We start from the raw sequence: 20,209 nt of genomic DNA on the forward strand, positions 1-20,209 counted from the left end.
GAGAAATTTAGCTGTCGTACAAAGCTAAAACTCTGTAACATCATCTTTGTATAGATACTCCCTCATGCATTTGTCTATTATAAAAACAAGAAAAAAAAAGTCCTGTGGCGATAAAAAGCTGTAACGTGTGTACGCCTGTAATGCTGGATGCATGTAACAATTAATCTGCCATCATTATATGTATCTATGTATGTATATGTGTATGTATATTTATATATGTATGTGTGTGTGTATTTATAGATGTACATGTGAGTTTATATGTATTTATATCTATGTGTATATGTATGCATATGTGTCTATGTGTATATATGTTTGTGTGTGTACATATATACATTTATATATGTTTGTATGCATGTATGTGTGTACATGCATGTATGTGTATGTATGCATGTGTGCATGTATATGTATGTGTATGTGTGCATGTATATGGGTATGTGTATGAATGCATATATATGGATGTGTATGTATATGTTAGTAAGTGTATGTATATATATATGCATATGTGTACGTATATGTATGTGTAAGTATATGTGTGTATGTATTCGTATATGTTGATGTATGTGTATGTATGTGTGTATGTATGAATGTGCGTATGTATATGTATGTTTGTGTATTATGCATTGTGCATGTATATGGGTATATATGAGCGTATGCTTATAGACACGTATGTATGTATGCATGTATATATTTATATGTATGTATACCAATGAATGTCTTGTTTATGTTTGCATGTGTGTGTATGTATATGTATGTGTGCGTTTTGTGTATTGTGTATGTACGCATGTATATATGTGTGTGTTATGTGTACATATGTATGTGTGCGTGCGTGTATATATGTATATACACTTGTGCCCGATATTATTCATACCCCCCCTTGAAAATTGAGTTTATTAGGTGTAACTTTGTAAGAATTTATTGTTTACGTCCATATTGATACATATTCTTAATAAACCTCTTCTGATCATTTTCGTCATTTTAAAATCTCGGGATACTTGTAATAAAAGAAATATACAGCTATTTATAAAATCTGCAATGTTCAAAAATAATCATACCCCCTTATTTTTTCAGTATTAATCGAGTTTCTGACTGTTTGTTTCCTGTTTGATTCTTATTTTGAATGCTTTTATACAACCTTTGATTAATTTCATTGCGTTTTTTGCATTTTTTCAGAAATTAAAATGATATCAACTGAAAACCAATAAAAGAATAAAAATTATTAGAATGGGGAAGAAAAAAGAGCTTAGTAATGATCTTAGGACTAAAATTGTGAATTCACATAAGGATGGTTTAGGTTACAAGTCAATTTCCAAGAAATTTGAGGTCCCTACAGCAACAGTACAGAGCATCATCAAAAAATTCCAGAGCCACCACACAACAAACAACTTGATTGGTAGAGGAAGGAAAAGGAAACTGTCTTCTAGAGCCACCAGGAATATTGTAAGAAGTGTTAATGTAAATCCAACCACCACTACTAAGGACATTTTAGAAAATCTGGAGTCTTCTGGCATAAAAATATCAAGGCAAACATTGCAAAGGACTCTGCATGAAAATGGTCTGAAAGGAAGAAGACCAAGAAAGACTCCATTGCACACCGGAAAACACCTTGCAGCACGTCTAAAGTTTGCTAGGACCCATGTGAATTCTCCAGAGTCCGTTTTCTCAAGTATTTTGTGGACTGACGAAACAAAAATTGAATTGTTTGGCCATATGGATGCTTCTTACGTTTGGAGGAAGAAAGGAGAAGCTTACAACCCAAAGAACACCATACCCACGGTGAAACATGGTGGTGGTAGCCTAATGTTTTGGGGCTCCTTTTCGGCTAGTGGTCCAGGTAGTTTGGTCAAGATAGATGGAACCATGAAGAAGGAGCAATATTTGGAGATACTCCAGAAAAACATTAGACAGGATGCGGAGAAGCTCCATTTAGGACCAAACTGGGTCCTTCAACAGGATAATAATCCAAAACATACTTCCAAAATAGTCAAGAAATGGTTTGAGGATAATCAAATTAATGTTTTGGAATGGCCTAGCCAGAGTCCCGACCTGAACCCTATCGAAAACCTCTGGCACATATTGAAAACTGAGGTTAAAAAGCGGAAACCTAGAAATTTGAGGGATTAAGAGAACTACTGCATTGAAGAATGATCAAAAATCAGTGTTGATGCTTGTAAAAACCTTGTTGATAAATATCCAAAACGGTTACAGGCAGTTATTAAGAATAAAGGGCATGCTATTGACTATTAGTAAGAGAGGTATGAATAATTTTGAACTAGTGCCATTATTGTTTTTCTTTGTATAATGTTTCAAACTTGCATAATTTATTTATTTGTTGAGTTTAAATTAAATGCTTATGCTTGATTTATTGTTTGAAATCCCTTTAATATTGTCTACCTTCTGGTTTGAGCAATATTCTTATAGAAATCTCAAAGATCCGAGGGGTATGAATAATATCGGGCACAAGTGTATATATGTATAACAATGACCGTCTTTAGTGTCATGTCTGCTTGAGCATGTGAAATCGCTGGCAGGACTTTATGTCATTTTCGGGCTCATGAGCTTTCAATGTCTGAGGGAGTGGCACTCGTCTGACAAGACGTTGCAATCATCATCATCATCATATATATATATAGGTAGATAGATAGATAGATAGATAGATACAGATAATAACGCTTAGCAATTCTCATATAAAAGATGTCGAAACATAATAATTGTTTTTAAATTAAAATTTCAAATAATAAAGAAAACATTTCCTAAACTAATGATAGAAACATAATATATATTAAAAATACGATATATATATAGGTGGATATTAATATATAATAATAATAATTTATATATATATATGTATATATATATATATATATACTGTATAGATATATATTTATAATAACAATTAATATATATTGAGTTTGTTATTTTTTAAATAGATAGTAACAAATATATATCCTCACATAAAAAATCTCGAAGCTTAATAATTGTTGTTTTTTAATCACACCCAGAACCAGAACCAGAACCTGAATCCGAGATTGCAAAAAGCCAGTGAACTAAAAGGCCACCCCCGGAGTGCACTCTATGTGATCATCAGATCAGGGGGGAGTGTAGTACTTATCAACAAAACAAACGCCCAGTAATTGTGCCTTGTGTAGGTATGCGCGACAACAAAACTTGGGTTTTTATAAGCCGAAGTCTCGAGGTTGTCAGGAATATAGAGAAGAGAAAAGATAATCCTATACATCCTCTAAGCCGCATCTCTCGGATTCTAGTTCACGAGACCATATTTGGTATTTACACTTCGCCATGTTCGTCGATCCCAGCTCACTGGACCATAGATGCAACAGGGCTACATTCTTTATTGTCAAGTGGTGGACCTCTCAAGGAGGACCAGACTCTCACTGGTCAGCTGAAAATACCGCTTTGCTGCTCAGGGCACGCGAAACGTACATGACCCTATGTCTATATGGCAACTCTCATCTTCAGCTGGCAGCTCGTCGTCAAATGCTGGAGTTGGTTTCGTCTTTATTAGATGCCCTGATGAATGGCTTGTATGCCGCCCTTTTCACTGCAAGTTGGCATCGGTTCCGTAACAAAACGTGCTTCAATTCAACAGTTCAAAAAATAACTCAGAGCATTTCCTGTGAACAAAAATAATTATTAAAAAAAACTTCATAGAAAACTTTGTACATAGAAAGCTAAGTTCTTCGGGTTCTCAATGACTTTCTGGTGCAAGTAGTATAACTTCGTTTAAGCAATTTTCCAGTGAGGAACAAGAGCTTTTCAACCTAGCTTTTCTGGGGGTTTAGACACCGTCCCACAGGGCGGGAGGCTAAAACGATGTGCACTGCTTCATACGAATCAGCAAAAGACTCTTATTTCTAAAAACACAACCGTTTTTTATGAAATTGGCTTCTTCCCCCTCTGTCATATGGATATTACTTTTCCTTTTTCTATTTCTGTTACGTCATATTCTTAATTTTTTCTCAAAGTAACTGTATTATCTTCCAAGGTTCAATTCGCATCACTTGCTTGGTGGTCTAGCACTTAAACATAACAGACGGACCAAGTGACAACATTTCCCAGACAGAAAAGCAGACGTTTTGGATCTAAGTTATTGTATCTGTCTCCCTCAATTGGTTATTTAAAATCCATTTTTACCAAACCCAACTAGAAAAACAATCTTTCTCCCCAGCTCCCTTGCCTCAAGGAAATCCCATTATCAGATCTATATTTCCCTTCATTGAAATAGATATTATTTCTCTGGTGGACAGTACCTCATGGACTTATGTCTTTCTTTGAACAATTGTCAGAATACCCCCCTAGCCATGCCTTATCCTCTCTCATCTTCAGCTATCTGAGCAGGTTCCCTGGCGTCGTCCGGGATCCCATAACATCAAGACAAATTACCATTACAAGTTAATATTTCATGAAAAACATGGATTTAAATCATAAGTATTTAATAATAAACAAAAAATTTTACGTAACATAACAATAAAAGGATTTAGAACTTGGAGGTGTTAACTTCATCTCTTAAAATAAGAGGAGGTATTTATTGGGTGGAAGGTTTTATAGAATTTACTGTTCGTTAAATGTGTTTTCTCTTCTTTTATTTATCTTTTAACTATGGTTTCTGGAGCAGAGCACATCTGAACCATAATATTTGACTTCAAATATATGCAGGATCGTTTGTCTTTTTGTATTTGTTTTGTTTTAGTTTTAAGAAAATGCTTACGCGAATATTTTATATTTATGTTGTTAATTATATTTATAGCTTTTTACTAATAATTTTACAGATTGATTTTTTAAATAAAAACACCCCATCTTGTTAATATAAAAATTATAAAATATGAACAAGACGAATAACCATCTCAAAATGAAAATTATTTCATATTACATAAAAAATATCTGTTGAAATTATGTTATTTTGGATGATTGTGACATCTGTTCTCATCTTAAAGGCTTTCCTTACAATGTTTGGTAAATGTATAATCCGACCATATATATATATATATATATATATATATATATATATATATATATATATATATATATATACGCACAACAGAACGAACCTATATACAAAAAATTACGTGAAACACACACACGCACAGGAACACACACACACACGCACGCACGCACGCACACACACACACACACATATATAGGTATATATATATATTAACACACATATGATACTTATGGATGTCACACATCTATGCACTAATGCGTTCGGGCGTTCATATTCAATCAGTCATAACTTTTTGAATGACGAAAGGATGTCATCAGAGTTGCAAACCTGTTTTTACACTAAAACGAAAGTAAAAATCACATAACACGTTAAGTTTAAAGTTGAAGAAAACAACTTTTACTTTATTTGACGATAAACAAAAAGTAAGATTTTTGTGTTCTTTCAAAAGATGGGGCGTGAACAAAAAACATAAAAGCATTTCAAACTTGGATATGTGAACATTGTATCTGAAAATAGACGGAGGTAATTATTGGGTGGAAGGTCTGATAGCAGCAAAATAATTTCCTTCTGGAAGGAAATGAATACCAATGTTTTTAAAATATTTATTTCTTTAAAAAAATCCATCTTTGAAAGCCTGTCTTTAGTAGTCCGGGTGTTTGGTGGTGTATACTGAGCAAAAAACAGGTCAATTTTTTAAACTTCGACCCCTATTCTGACACCTTAAAAATTTTTGTTTTGGGCTCAAATCGGGTTATGAAGTTAGATCTATGTCCAAGGAACCTATATCTAAAATTGTAAGTGGTTAGACTCCAAATTGTCGGAGCAGTTTGGTAGAGTTCTAAAAGGTCAAATCGTTGAACTTTGATCCCTTAACACAAAATTTCTGGCCGAAAACCGATCACATAGATTTTCTCAAATCTCAGTACCCAATATATCAAATTTCGAGTCCGTAGACTGAAAATTAACATAGTTATTGCGAAGGAAAATGTACACAGACACACAGACAGACACACAGACACGTTCACTTTTATATATATATATATATATATATATATATATATATATATATATATACATATGTATATATATATAAATGTGTGTATGCGTGTGTATATATGTGCTTCCTTGTTTGGGGTGAAAATTGAATAAAAAAAACACACACGCACACAAGCCAAATTATCTACACCTTAATGCAATAATTCTAACGTAAACATGTTGCTCATAAATATCACACATTTAAGCACAATTACGTTTAAACGTTCATATGCAACCGATTAGAACGTTTTAAATAACGGAAGATGACGTCACTGTTGCACAAAATGAAAGTAAAAATCACATAAACAATCGTTCAGTTTAAAGTAGAAAAAATGTTTTTACGGTCATTAAAAGGTAAGATTTTCTTATTCATTTGTTGTATTTTCTGTTTTTTCCTTTCATTCAAAGGATGGGGCGTATACAAAAACGAAGGATTGAAAACTTGGGGGTGGTAATCTTGCTACTTAAAATAGAAGGAGGTATTTAATGGATGGACATTCTTATAGAAGAATTTCCATGGGGAAGCAAATAAATGCACATGTTTTTCCCTCTATTCTTTATATCTTTTACGAAAATTTATCTTTTAAAACCTATGGTTTAATAGCATATTTGTAATCATAAATCTGACTTTATCTTGTGGAACTTCGAAATATAGACAGCGTCGTTTGTCATTTCGATTGGCTTGTTTTGGGGAATATTTATTTTTATAATAAAAGCTTTTTTGTCTAATTATTAATAACTTTATCCAGTTGTTGCTTTTTTTTTAATAAAAACACCCCATCTTGATTTTAATGTTAAAATAAAATTTATAAAATACAAACGAGACAGATGACCAGTACAATATAAATGATTTAATATTATCTAAAAAATATGTTACTTATTTTATAATAACCAAAAACATTACATAACATAACAAAAAAAAAATGGATTTAGAACTTGTATGTGTCAACTTCATACCTTAAAATAGGGGGCGGCTGTATTTATTGAGTGGAAGTCTTATAGCAGCAGAAGAATTTTCTGTTCGTTAAATGTTTATCATTTTATATATTTATTAGTAAAAATCCATTTTGAAATGTTTTAAAGTAATAATAGACGCGTAAAATATACTTTTCTTGAGAAATAACCATGTTAAAGTAATGCCTAACGTCAATAACATAGCCACAAGTAGTATTCGTGAACTACCCTCAATCCTAAACTTTACTTTAACCTCCACCACCCAAATATTATAAACTTTTATATCACACACATAAAAAAAGCCCAATCCTCAGCAAAATCTTGAATTGTAACTTTGAAAAATAGGTAACAGTTTTTTTTCTATTTGCTTGTTTTGTTTCATCTTGAATGTTTTATTTTGAATGTTTTATTTTGAATATTTTATCTTAAATGTTTTATCTTACTATGTTTGGCCGATATAAACTCGGTTCGTCTTCAGGTATATCTCGTCGAATCGGGAATCTTTTTGTCGAACCCGGAAATCGATACTGGATTTAAAATGAATCGTTTATTTAACATACGAAGATAGCTTGTCCTCGTCCCATCAGCCTTGACCGAGTAGAAGTCTTCAGGAATTCGAAATCGTATTATTAGTTTTAATTTTTAGTATTTGACATTAAGCAATAAGAAACTATTACTTCTATTTTTTTTTTATTAAACTTATCACGTCTATCCGTTGACCCGCGTATCCAAGTTTAAATATCCACGAAGAAAAATCAAGAGAAGAACTATAAAAAAAATTATGCAAACTAGTGAGACCTATTGAAATTCCACAGCGGCATCTTTCATATAAAATGTATTGCTGTTTGGCATTCTATGGACGTGCAGCGTGAATGGAGACCCCGCGGTATTACTGTAGCTTTTCCTGGTTAATGTAGTGTCAGAATACATCTGGTTATTGCAGTTTATCTCCAATATCCTTATAAGAGTCTATAACAAATTTGCATTGTCTGAACGCTCGGAACCCCACGATATCATTATACCATCTTTAGACAGAACAGGTACTACCTTCGATCCTAGCCTGAACATCAAGAAGGTGTATTTTTGTCTCGCATACAGATAAAAGCGACATAATTTATTTTTATTTTTTTATTCTTTACATTGGATCTTCGGTGATCTAGAGATCCTATTTATTTAAAAGAAGAATAGGTGGTGGTAGTATACTACGAACATTGATAATTTATCATCTGAACACCGAGACAAACTTACATACGTTAAAGTTACTATATATATATATATATATATATATATATATATATATATGTGTGTGTGTGTGTGTGTGTGTGTGTGTGTGTGTGTAAACACAGTAACTGTGTTTACATTTTGATTATCCGTCGCTGAGTTTATTTGTGAAAAATGTGTGAAATTGTTTATATCATCGTCAGTTACTATTACAAAAGTCTGTCTGAACCAAACTTTTTATTTAAAAAAAAAAAAAGTAAGCGTCTTTAATGTATGTCGGTTGGACTGTGTTTACATTTTGACTATCCGTCGCTGAGATTATTTGTGAAAAAATGTGTAAATTTGTTTATATCATCTTCAGTTACTATTCCAAGAGTGTCTGTCTCAACCAAACTTTTTATTTCAAAAAAACAAAGTGGAAGACCAGTACCCGCATTAAGCTGGTCTGCAGTTTGACTTGTTGCTGGCTATCTAGCTCTTGCTTGTTGCTGGATGTCAACATTTTGAACCGAGAGAGAAATTTAGCTGTCGTACAAAGCTAAAACTCTGTAACATCATCTTTGTATAGATACACCCTCATGCATTTGTCTATTATAAAAACAAGAAAAAAAAAGTCCTGTGGCGATAAAAAGCTGTAACGTGTGTACGCCTGTAATGCTGGATGCATGTAACAATTAATCTGCCATCATTATATGTATCTATGTATGTATATGTGTATGTATATTTATATATGTATGTGTGTGTGTATTTATAGATGTACATGTGAGTTTATATGTATTTATATCTATGTGTATATGTATGCATATGTGTCTATGTGTATATATGTTTGTGTGTGTACATATATATATTTATATATGTTTGTATGCATGTATGTGTGTACATGCATGTATGTGTATGTATGCATGTGTGCATGTATATGTATGTGTATGTGTGCATGTATATGGGTATATGTATGAATGCATATATATGGATGTGTATGTATATGTTAGTAAGTGTATGTATATATATATATGCATATGTGTACGTATATGTATGTGTAAGTATATGTGTGTATGTATTCGTATATGTTGATGTATGTGTATGTATGTGTGTATGTATGAATGTGCGTATGTATATGTATGTTTGTGTATTATGCATTGTGTATGTATATGGGTATATATGAGCGTATGCTTATAGAAACGTATGTATGTATGCATGTATATATTTATATGTATGTATACCAATGAATGTCTTGTTTATGTTTGCATATGTGTGCGTTTTGTGTATTGTGTATGTACGCATGTATATATGTGTGTGTTATGTGTACATATGTATGTGTGCGTGCGTGTATATATGTATATATATATGTATAACAATGACCGTCTTTAGTGTCATGTCTGCTTGAGCATGTGAAATCGCTGGAAGGACTATATGTCATTTTCGGGCTCATGAACTTTCAATGTCTGAGGGAGTGGCACTCGTCTGACAAGACGTTGCAATCATCATCATCATCATATATATATAGGTAGATAGATAGATAGATAGATAGATAGGTACAGATAATAACGCTTAGCAATTCTCATATAAAAGATGTCGAAACATAATAATTGTTTTTAAATTAAAATTTCAAATAATAAAGAAAACATTTCCTAAACTAATGATAGAAACATAATATATATTAAAAATACGATATATATATATAGGTGGATATTAATATATAATAATAATAATTTATATATATATATATATGTATATATATATATATATATATATATATATATATACTCTATAGATATATATATATTTATAATAACAATTAATATATATTGAGTTTGTTATTTTTTAAATAGATAGTAACAAATATATATCCTCACATAAAAAATCTCGAAGCTTAATAATTGTTGTTTTTTAATTAAAATTTCAAATAATAAACAAAACATTTCGTGAAGTAATAATAAATACATGGTATATTTTCAAAAGCTGTGTTTTACTAATGCACAATGTCATAAAATATTTTACTAATACTCAATGTCATAAAATATTTGACTAATGCACAATGTCATAAAATATTTTACTAATGCTCAATGTCATAAAATATTTTACTAATGCACAATGTCATAAAATATTTTACTAATCCATAATGTAATAAAATATTTTACTAATGCACAATGTCATAAAATATTTTACTAATGCACAATGTCATAAGATATTTTACTAATGCACAATGTCATAAGATATTTTACTAATGCACAATGTCATAAGATATTTTACTAATGCACAATGTCATAAAATATTTTACTAATCCATAATGTAATAAAATATTTTACTAATGCACAATGTCATAAAATATTTTACTAATGCACAATGTCATAAAATATTTTACTAATCCATAATGTAATAAAATATTTGACTAATGCACAATGTCATAAAATATTTTACTAATGCTCAATGTCATAAAATATTTTACTAATCCATAATGTAATAAAATATTTTACTAATGCACAATGTCATAAAATATTTTACTAATGCTCAATGTCATAAAATATTTTACTAATGCTCAATGTCATAAAATATTTTACTAATGCACAATGTCATAAAATATTTTACTAATCCATAATGTAATAAAATATTTTACTAATGCACAATGTCATAAAATATTTTACTAATGCACAATGTGATAAGATATTTTACTAATGCACAATGTCATAAGATATTTTACTAATGCACAATGTCATAAGATATTTTACTAATGCACAATGTCATAAGATATTTTACTAATGCACAATGTCATAAAATATTTTACTAATGCACAATGTCATAAGATATTTTACTAATGCACAATGTCATAAGATATTTTACTAATGCACAATGTCATAAGATATTTTACTAATGCACAATGTCATAAAATATTTTACTAATGCACAATGTCATAAAATATTTTACTAATGCACAATGTCAGAAAATATTTTACTAATGCACAATGTCAGAAAATATTTTACTAATGCACAATGTCAGAAAATATTTTACTAATGCACAATGTCATAAAATATTTTTCTAATGCACAATGTCATAAAATATTTTACTAATGCACAATGTCATAAGCTATTTTACTAATGCACAATGTCATAAGATATTTTACTAATGCACAATGTCATAAACTATTTTACTAATGCACAATGTCATAAAATATTTTTCTAATGCACAATGTCATAAAATATTTTTCTAATGCACAATGTCATAACCGTAATAGCTGTGAACTAACCCCAGTCGTAAACCTAACCTTGACCCTTACCACAGATTTGATTCTAATTCCTTTAATTTTTCAGATTTTTATATAAAGTAATCTGAACACCTATTGTGTCTGCTCGACACACTCTTTCCGAATTTAAGTACCGGAAATAAGATTTACGATGAATAAAAGCGAGAAGCAAAACAGATAGTGTCTGTAAAGGTGTTTTGAAAAACACCAGTTGATGAATCTGATAATAAACGCTGCTATTTGTTTAATTTGATAGCAAAATCACTATTATTAAGGGGCAGAATATGATCTTTAAAATAGATGTACTTAACAACTTACGGATTAAATGGTAATGTAGAAGCTGCTGAAAGAGTAATGAATAAAGTCTTTGAATTGAAGCACTTTACTATCGAATTTATTGTTATATGATTTTATGTATATCTAAAAAAAAGTTTGTTTCGGTCCAGAAAACAATTCTGGTCGCCAAATGATGCATCTAATAATACACGTTGTTATTGGTTTAATAACAAAGCAACTATGATTAAGCGCCGGATTATGACTTTTTAAACAGATTTGTAAAACAAAGAAGATGCACGTGTGTCACTTTTATATATTTATCTGTATGTGTGTGGGGTGGTAGAATCGCACTTAAAATACACTAACCTGTCCTGTGACCCCCTACTACCACGCAGGTGCAACGCGTTATCAATGGAAGCTGATGAGTTTTAAGCCTGCCAGGCTTAACCTTTCGAACTGTACTTAACTTGAACACAAGAAAGTTGGTTCAAGCTAGTATCTCATCAACTGCGTTATTGATACACAACACACGAAAAATATTCTAGAAGCGTGAAAGTTATATAAAAAACATCGATTTAACTATTGCTTCGTAATGTAATTCAATGATTAATTGTGTAACTGATTCTGAAAGTATGTTAACTGTGTTTTCTGCAAACAGTATTGGGAATAATTTTGAAAATAATTGCATAAACGTATTAATTATTGTCAAATTAAGTATTATATAATGCCATACATATTTGAACTTCCCCTGGATTTATTTCTTTTCTCTTTCTCTCGTCTTTTCTCTGTTCCTCTCGCTCACACAGAATTTATTTGTTCTAATTTCTTTTTATTTTCTTTTATTTTGTTTCAGATTTTTATACCTAATTAATAACAGAACGTTGTCGATGTAAAATTTATTCGAGTATTCTATCTGTCCAACACGCTTTCCAAAGATTTACTACTGAAAGTACTGTAAAATTTACGGAGCATAAAAGCCGAGAAGCAGATTATTTAGTGTCTCTATACATGATTTGAAAAAAAATAATTTTGTGCATCTGATAATAAACGTTGCTATTAAAATGATAAAACCACTGTGATTAAAGGACAGAATATGACCTTTAAAACAGTTGTATTAAACAACTTACAGATTAAATGGTAATGCAGGAGCTGCTGGAATATTAATGAATACAGTCTTTTAATTGGAGCACTTTTGCTATCGAATTAATCATATGATGCCATGTATATTTAATAATTTAGTTTTCGTCGCGTGGATCAGAAAACAAATCTGATCGCCAATTGATGCATCATAATAAACGTTGTTATTGGTTTAATAGCAAATCAGCTATGATTAAACAACGGATTATGATTTTAAAACAGATTTGTTAACCAACTTATAGATTAAATGGTAATGTAAAAGCCGCTGAAAGAGTTCTGAATAAAGTCTTCAAATTGAAGCACTTTTGTTTATCTCTTTAGCAGTCATAACTGACATTGTTTACTCTAATAGCAAAAATGCCCCCTTTCTTCAGTGAAAGGGAAATGATTAATTATTATTATTTTGCTCACTAGTGAGTAGTCACATGGGCCATCATCAAAGATTTCTCTTTGAGAACAACTTGTTGCGTTGTCTGGAGGCTGAGTGACACCAAGTCTCTCTATATCTACAGTACTCGCCACCTCTTTCGATAACCTTTGTAAATTAGTTAACGTTATCGCAACAGCTGTTTCCCATCGGTTTCTTGTTAGTAGCGACTGAAATTTGAGTATCAATAAACATCCCTAATGTCCCCGTCTTCTTTGCAATCATTCGTTTGACTAGTGCTTTCTCTTCCCGGTTTTTCCAATCCCTCCTGAACCTTCTCACTTATTTGGCGTGGCGCCAGTTTATGGGTGACATACACAGGCACAAAAAAGTGGGGACAGAAGGCAGGGGCACAGAGGGGTTAACTTCTAACCATACATTAGTTATAATTATACATTACTTTCAGTTTTCATGATTTCATGTCATGGTCCATTGGTGTTTTAATCTGTAGCAGTTTCTATATGTTCGGCTTGTGTATGTAGCTTATGTGTGTTCATTTCGGAATTCAAGTTACTTCTTTAATATTTCAGCCGTTTTCGTTATTGCTATTCCTTGTATCATCTCAACTATTGCTCTGGTTTCAATCTTTCCCATTTTGTTCAAAGTTTTCCGGTAGTGTTCCTAGTGCTCCTATTATTATCAACCTCCTGCATCTTCCACACTACTTTGATTACTCTGGTCTGTTTCGTGTGTTTGCTGCCCCCTCTCCTTGATCTTATTACTGTAATTTGTTGATCCGGCGAAATCAAACATCTGGCAGGATTTTTCCATCTTTACCGTTTAATTATATAAAATTATAAGGGTTGTTATTATCTTATTACGATAGTTATTATTTTATTATGATTGTAATTATATTATTACGATTGTTATTATATTTTTATCATTGTCATTATTTTATTATGATTGTTATTATTTTATCATAAGAGTTATTTTTATTCAGATTGGTATTATTTTATTATGATTGTTATTAGTTTATAATTATGATTATTATTTTATTTTGATTTGTATTATTTTATTATGATTATGATGATGTTATTATTGGTATTAATATTTTATTATGATTGTTATAACGATCTTTTTATTTTCTTTTAATAGTGAGTATTTTATTGAGATTGTTATTTTTTATTATAATACTTCTGATTTTAATAAGATTTTTTTATTTTATGTTTATAGTTATTTTATGATTGTTATTATTTTATGATTGTTATTATTTAATTATGATTGTTATTATATTGTTATTATAGTAAATATTTTATGATAATAGTTATTATTTTATTATGATTGTTATGATTTTAATATTGTTGTTTTCAATATAATATAATAGTTATTATATTATCATATTGTTACTATTTTATTATGATTGTTATTATTTTATTATGATTTTTATTATTTTATTATAAGAGTTATTCTTTTATTATGATTGTTAGTATCTTATTATGATTTTTTTAATAATTGTTATTATTATAATATAAGTGATATTTTTTATTATGATTATTATCACTTTATTATGATTGTTTTTATTTTATTACGATTGTAACTATTTTATTATGATTGTTAGTATTTTATTGTGTAAATTATTTTATATTATAATTGTTATCGTTTTATTATAATAATTAATATTTTATTATGATTTTTATTATACTATTATGCTGTTTATTATTTTATTGTGATTCTTATTATTTTATTATGTTTTTAATTTTTTCATTATGATTGTTATTATTTTATTATGATTGTTAGTATTTTATTGTGTAAATTATTTTATATTATAATTGTTATCGTTTTATTATAATAATTAATATTTTATTATGATTTTTATTATACTATTATGCTGTTTATTATTTTATTGTGATTCTTATTATTTTATTATGTTTTTAATTTTTTCATTATGATTGTTATTATTTTATTATGATTGCAATTATTCTATTATGATTGATATTATTTTATAATGAATGTTATTATTCTATAATGATTCCTTTTATTTTCTATGATTGTTATAATTTTCTTATGTTGTTATTGTTGTTATATTAATAAATGTTTTATTACGATTATTATTATTCGCTCATGATTGTCATTGGTCTATTATGATCGCCATTATTTTATTATGATTGTTATTATGTTATGATGATTGTTATTATTTTCTTATGATTTTATAATGTGTTTATTACTTTATTATTATTTTTATTATTTAATATTATTGTTATTATTTTATTATTATTTTTATTATTTTATTATTATAGTATTTTATTATTATTGTTATTATTTTGTTATGGTTGTTATTATTTTTTATGATTATTATTATTTTATCACGATTTTTTAAATTTTATTATGATTGTTTTTGTTTTATTAAGATTGTTGTTATTTATTATGGTTATTATTTTAAGCTTCTGCTAATACAATAATAATAAATATGGTTAAAACTAAAAGTGTTTTTTTTTCTTTGTAGCATTTTAATTTCCCCCAACATTCAAGAAGCAATGTGTACCCTCCAAAGGTTTGTGCGTCTCGCAGCAGTTGTGCAAATTATCCTCGACGTCATTACCGTTTTTACGTATTGGGATATCGCATGCATTTCTTTTATTTATAGAATTCAAACATGCGCTCTTGTACGTGAACAAATTTTGCAATATATTTTTTCAATTCCAATTTATTAATTCTTCAAGAACCCTCTCCCTTAACCAAATATCCACGAAAAACACTCATCTAACTGAAACCACTATCAATAATTTCCCCCACTCTTTATCTGTGCCTAAACATAAACGTAGATTTCATAAACAAAGCTTCTATCTTAGAACTGCACGCTTGTGGAACTCTCTTCCTCTTCTCTGCTTTCAAGCTGACTGCAATATGGTCGTCTTCAAGTCCAACGTAAAAAAGTTCTTAAGGAACGGTTCCCTTAATAATCCAATTCGCCAATTTGCACTACAAACGATTACTATGATATGGTTCCATTAGCTGCCGAACGCTCAATGACCCTTATCCTCGACTGGCTTTCAGGCCTTGATAAGTGATAACTGTTTTGTAAAAAATGCATTTAAGTAGCTTATGTGTTAAATATCATCCATTTTAAATATAAGTTTCGATTCTAACTGAAATCAATTAAAAACTCATTAATCCGGATATCCGAAGTCCAGATATATAAAAGAAAATAGCGTCTATAAAATAACCGATATTGAAAATTATGTTTTAGCATGTAATTTTCAATTTGTGATGATTTTATTAAAATCTAGCAGACGTTTCCCAGTCGTAAAATACGCATAAATACTATATATATTTTTTTAATTAATGCAGAATTTTTAATTATTATAAACAGAAATAGTGTAGATATTAAATGTAACGTTAAATTACTTAAAAAAATGAAGTAAAAAAATAGAAAGAAGCTGAAACCTGTGCATGTGAGTATTATGTTGTTTTTAAAGGTTTACTTCTTGTTAGAATAAAAAATCTTGAGTTGAGATCGAAAGCAAAATCTAAATACAGTGAATCAAGTATGATGACATTAGAAAAGCGTGACACGCTTTTAAAAGTGTTTCCAAACCTACTTATACTTAATATAAGTAATATGTTATGAGAACGATTCACGCATGGGCTTCGTGAAACAGTATAGAATTTCAATGACCCCCCCATGTATCAATTTTCAATTTTGACCCCTTAACATCCCTTGTATCCGGATGAAAACCAATTAAACAGATTTCCACATGTCCGATTACTCTATATACCAAATTTCAAGTCCATAGATAAAAATTCCTACAATATATAGGTGGAGGAATGCCATTTCACACACACATTCTCACTTATATATATATATATATATATATATATATATATATATATATATATATATATATATATATATATATATATATATAATCATTTACAAAGGGTAGAAAAATATTATAACAATTATATATATATATATATATATATATATATATATATATATATATATATATATATATATATATATATATATACCTGGCATGAGGATACAGGAGAGAACTTGAATGCCTATACTAGAGACTATCTTCAGGTGTCTAAGGTCTCTCTGTACAAGGATTTGCCAAAACAAGCCGGCACGTGGATAGTTTTCCCTAGAAAAATATTCAAATAGACCAAATATTCAAAATCACATAGCATTCGTTGGCCAAATATAATCTCCTCACTATGGCTAACCACCATTAGTTTTATGAGGAATAGTGCCCCTTTTCCAAGTGATGTTACTTCAAGTAATAGCACAAAGCTGGATACTCCATCAGACTAGATAAATGTTTGTCCTGGAATCCAGTAAAACGAATGATCAACAAAATTATGTCCTTAATTTCTTTACTAACTCAGTGTTTGAGAGATAAAGAACGTAAATGGAACATTCAAATATCTATGCATCTCATATAGAGTTCAAGTGTTAACCCCAGGTTGTGGACCCCTTGATTTCTGAGAACATCAACTGAAGTAAAAAAATATATGTATCTCTCTCTCTCTCTCTCTCTCTCTCTCTCTCTCTCTCTCTCTCTATATATATATATATATATATATATATATATATATATATATATATATATATGCCATACAAAAAACTGTGTATCTACACAATACTGACCCAGCCAAACCCAATAAATATATAAAGCTGTTACTACGTTTTGATTAACAGTCTTGATTACTATTGATTTGAGTTTTAATAATAATAATAATAATAATAATAATAATAATAATAATAATAACAACAACAACAACAATACTACTACTAATAATATTAATAATAAACATGATAATAATAATAATAGGTATAATAAACATAATAATAATAATAATAAAAACATAATAATAAAAATAATAAACATAATAAACATAATAATAATAATAATAATAATAATAATAATAATAATAATACCCAAATTATGTGGAAATTACACAGTGGACTCGTTCATATGTAATATATCGACGTTGGCATTTTTATGGATGTTCAGCGTAAATGGAGACACCCTGATATTATTGTAGTTCTTTTGTTAAAACTGCAAAAGTATACATCTAAGCTAGCAGGCACGCCCGGCATAGCCTGGTCGTAAAATATGCTTAAATATAATATTTTAATGTATACAGATTTTGTATATATTACTATAAAGAGTCAATTTTTGATCCATTCTTATATATTATGAACTTGTTATTTCAAAAATAAAAATATATCCATATGGCTTGTGTGCCTCAGCTTGAATCGAAACCGAAACCAAAACTTTTGAAGGAAAAATATATATGTATATATAACTTGAGTTCCTTCAGCTATAATCGAAACCGAAACCAAAACTTCCGAAGAATTCTTGGTAAAAGTATTTATTACAAGAAATGGAAAGGGGTAACAGCTAAAGGACAGACACTCGAAAGAAAATAATTTGGCACAGAAAATAACACACACGCTATCGTATTAATGTATAGATAAAAAATATTTCATGTACCAAAATCAGATTTTCATGAAACTATTTTAGTTAAAACAATGTTGTAATAAAAAAAAATTATTTAGAAAAAGGAACTGTCATTTAATATATATATATATATATATATATATATATATATATATATATATATATATATATATTGTGTACAGAAAGTTGTTAGTTGAGACAGGTCATTGGTACCGTCGGTTTCAAGCCCGATAATAAGGCCCGTTTAAGGTATCCTTATCAAGCTCTCTTCAGCCAATATTCGTCTATCTTATAACCGGAAGTGTGAAGTATATATACAAGAAGTGTGAAGTATATATATAAGATAGACGAATATTGGCTGAAGAGAGCTTGATAAGGATACCTTAAACGGGCCTTATTATCGGGCTTGAAACCGACGGTACCAATGACCTGTCTCAACTAACAACTTTCTGTACACAAAATATAAGTACGCTCTTAAAATTTGGATTTTCCTTTTAATTGAGCACTCCGCTGGAATTCTTTTTCAAAAAAAACAAAAAAACAAAAAAACCTAATTATATATATATATATATATATATATATATATATATATATATATATATATTAGGGACTGCCAAAACTCACCAAAGATTTACCCCACCCTATATGTAACACGATGTAACTTTATTATAAATTAATATTATCAGTATAACTTTTGTACCATTTAAAAGCAGAAGGGCAAAATAAACCAGTAATAATTTAAAAAAAATTTCATCGAACAAAAATAATTAAACTGCGAGACCAAAAATTGTGTTTACATAATTGGTGCTTTAAAATAACGTTCCTATGTAGTAGACATTCCGAACGTGAAAACATACTCGTATTTAATAAATCTAGCAAAAATCAACTAATGCTCAGATTTTCGTGAAATTTTCGATGCTTATCCATTTTAGAATGAATAGTTTTCGTAAAATATATGAGGGGAAATACTTTTTTAGTGGGTGCCCCCCCCTATTTATTTTTTCGAAATTCAAACAAAATATATTTAAATCTATCACAATTTCTATTTATGATGAAACATAAGAGTTCAAATAAGTAAAAAATATTTATTTTTTAAAAATGTAAATACACATATTGGACAAAAAATTACCTGGAAGTTAGAATTAAAAAATTCATATAAACTTAATATTATTATGTTTTTTTTAAATAGCATTTTTTCGAATTAATGTATACTATAATCAGTTGAATTGACAAGAAAAAGAAACTTCGTAAACGTTTATTAATTTTAAAAGATTAAAACGATTAAAATCCCATTATTTCAAAATGTTCCGTTACAACATAGAGTTTTAATTAATTGTGTTTAAATTTTTTTTAATATTATGTTTTAATATAAACATGGCTTTTGTCAGCTATTTTATCGCCAGATATAAACCGATTTGAAAATATTATTGCAAAAATATTAAGCATTTTGTAGACCCCTCTCATATCTTGTTTGTCTCTTTTTACCGAACAAAATATGGAAGCACGTAGGTAACCAAAAGTACATTCAGCAAAACCGTATTTCATGT

General features: G+C 29.2%; 1 protein-coding gene across 28 annotated transcripts in view; it reads left to right on the forward strand.

The window, feature by feature from the left end:
* Positions 1 to 20,209, forward strand: part of LOC145256284 (histone-lysine N-methyltransferase SETMAR-like) — a 165,925-nt gene that overhangs the window by 23,312 nt on the left and 122,404 nt on the right. For 11 of the 28 annotated variants that reach the window (XR_013863958.1, XM_080114967.1, XM_080114978.1 and 8 more), the window contains exon 2: positions 15,695 to 15,854. The exons of 10 other annotated variants lie outside the window; for them this stretch is intronic. Coding sequence is in view for 11 of the 18 variants with exons in the window: in XM_080114978.1 (XP_079971104.1) it covers positions 15,726 to 15,854 (129 nt within the window). In the remaining 7 variants the exon portion in view is untranslated. Of the gene's footprint in view, positions 1 to 5,358; positions 5,486 to 6,094; positions 6,353 to 15,694; positions 15,855 to 20,209 lie in introns of those variants that run through there. 7 more of the 28 variants (XM_080114971.1, XM_080114980.1, XM_080114969.1 and 4 more) reach the window with 7 other exon arrangements.

This window comes from Euprymna scolopes, chromosome 32 (assembly GCF_053919585.1).
Source record: "Euprymna scolopes isolate OS-2025 chromosome 32, ASM5391958v1, whole genome shotgun sequence".
NCBI lineage: Eukaryota > Metazoa > Mollusca > Cephalopoda > Sepiida > Sepiolidae > Euprymna > Euprymna scolopes.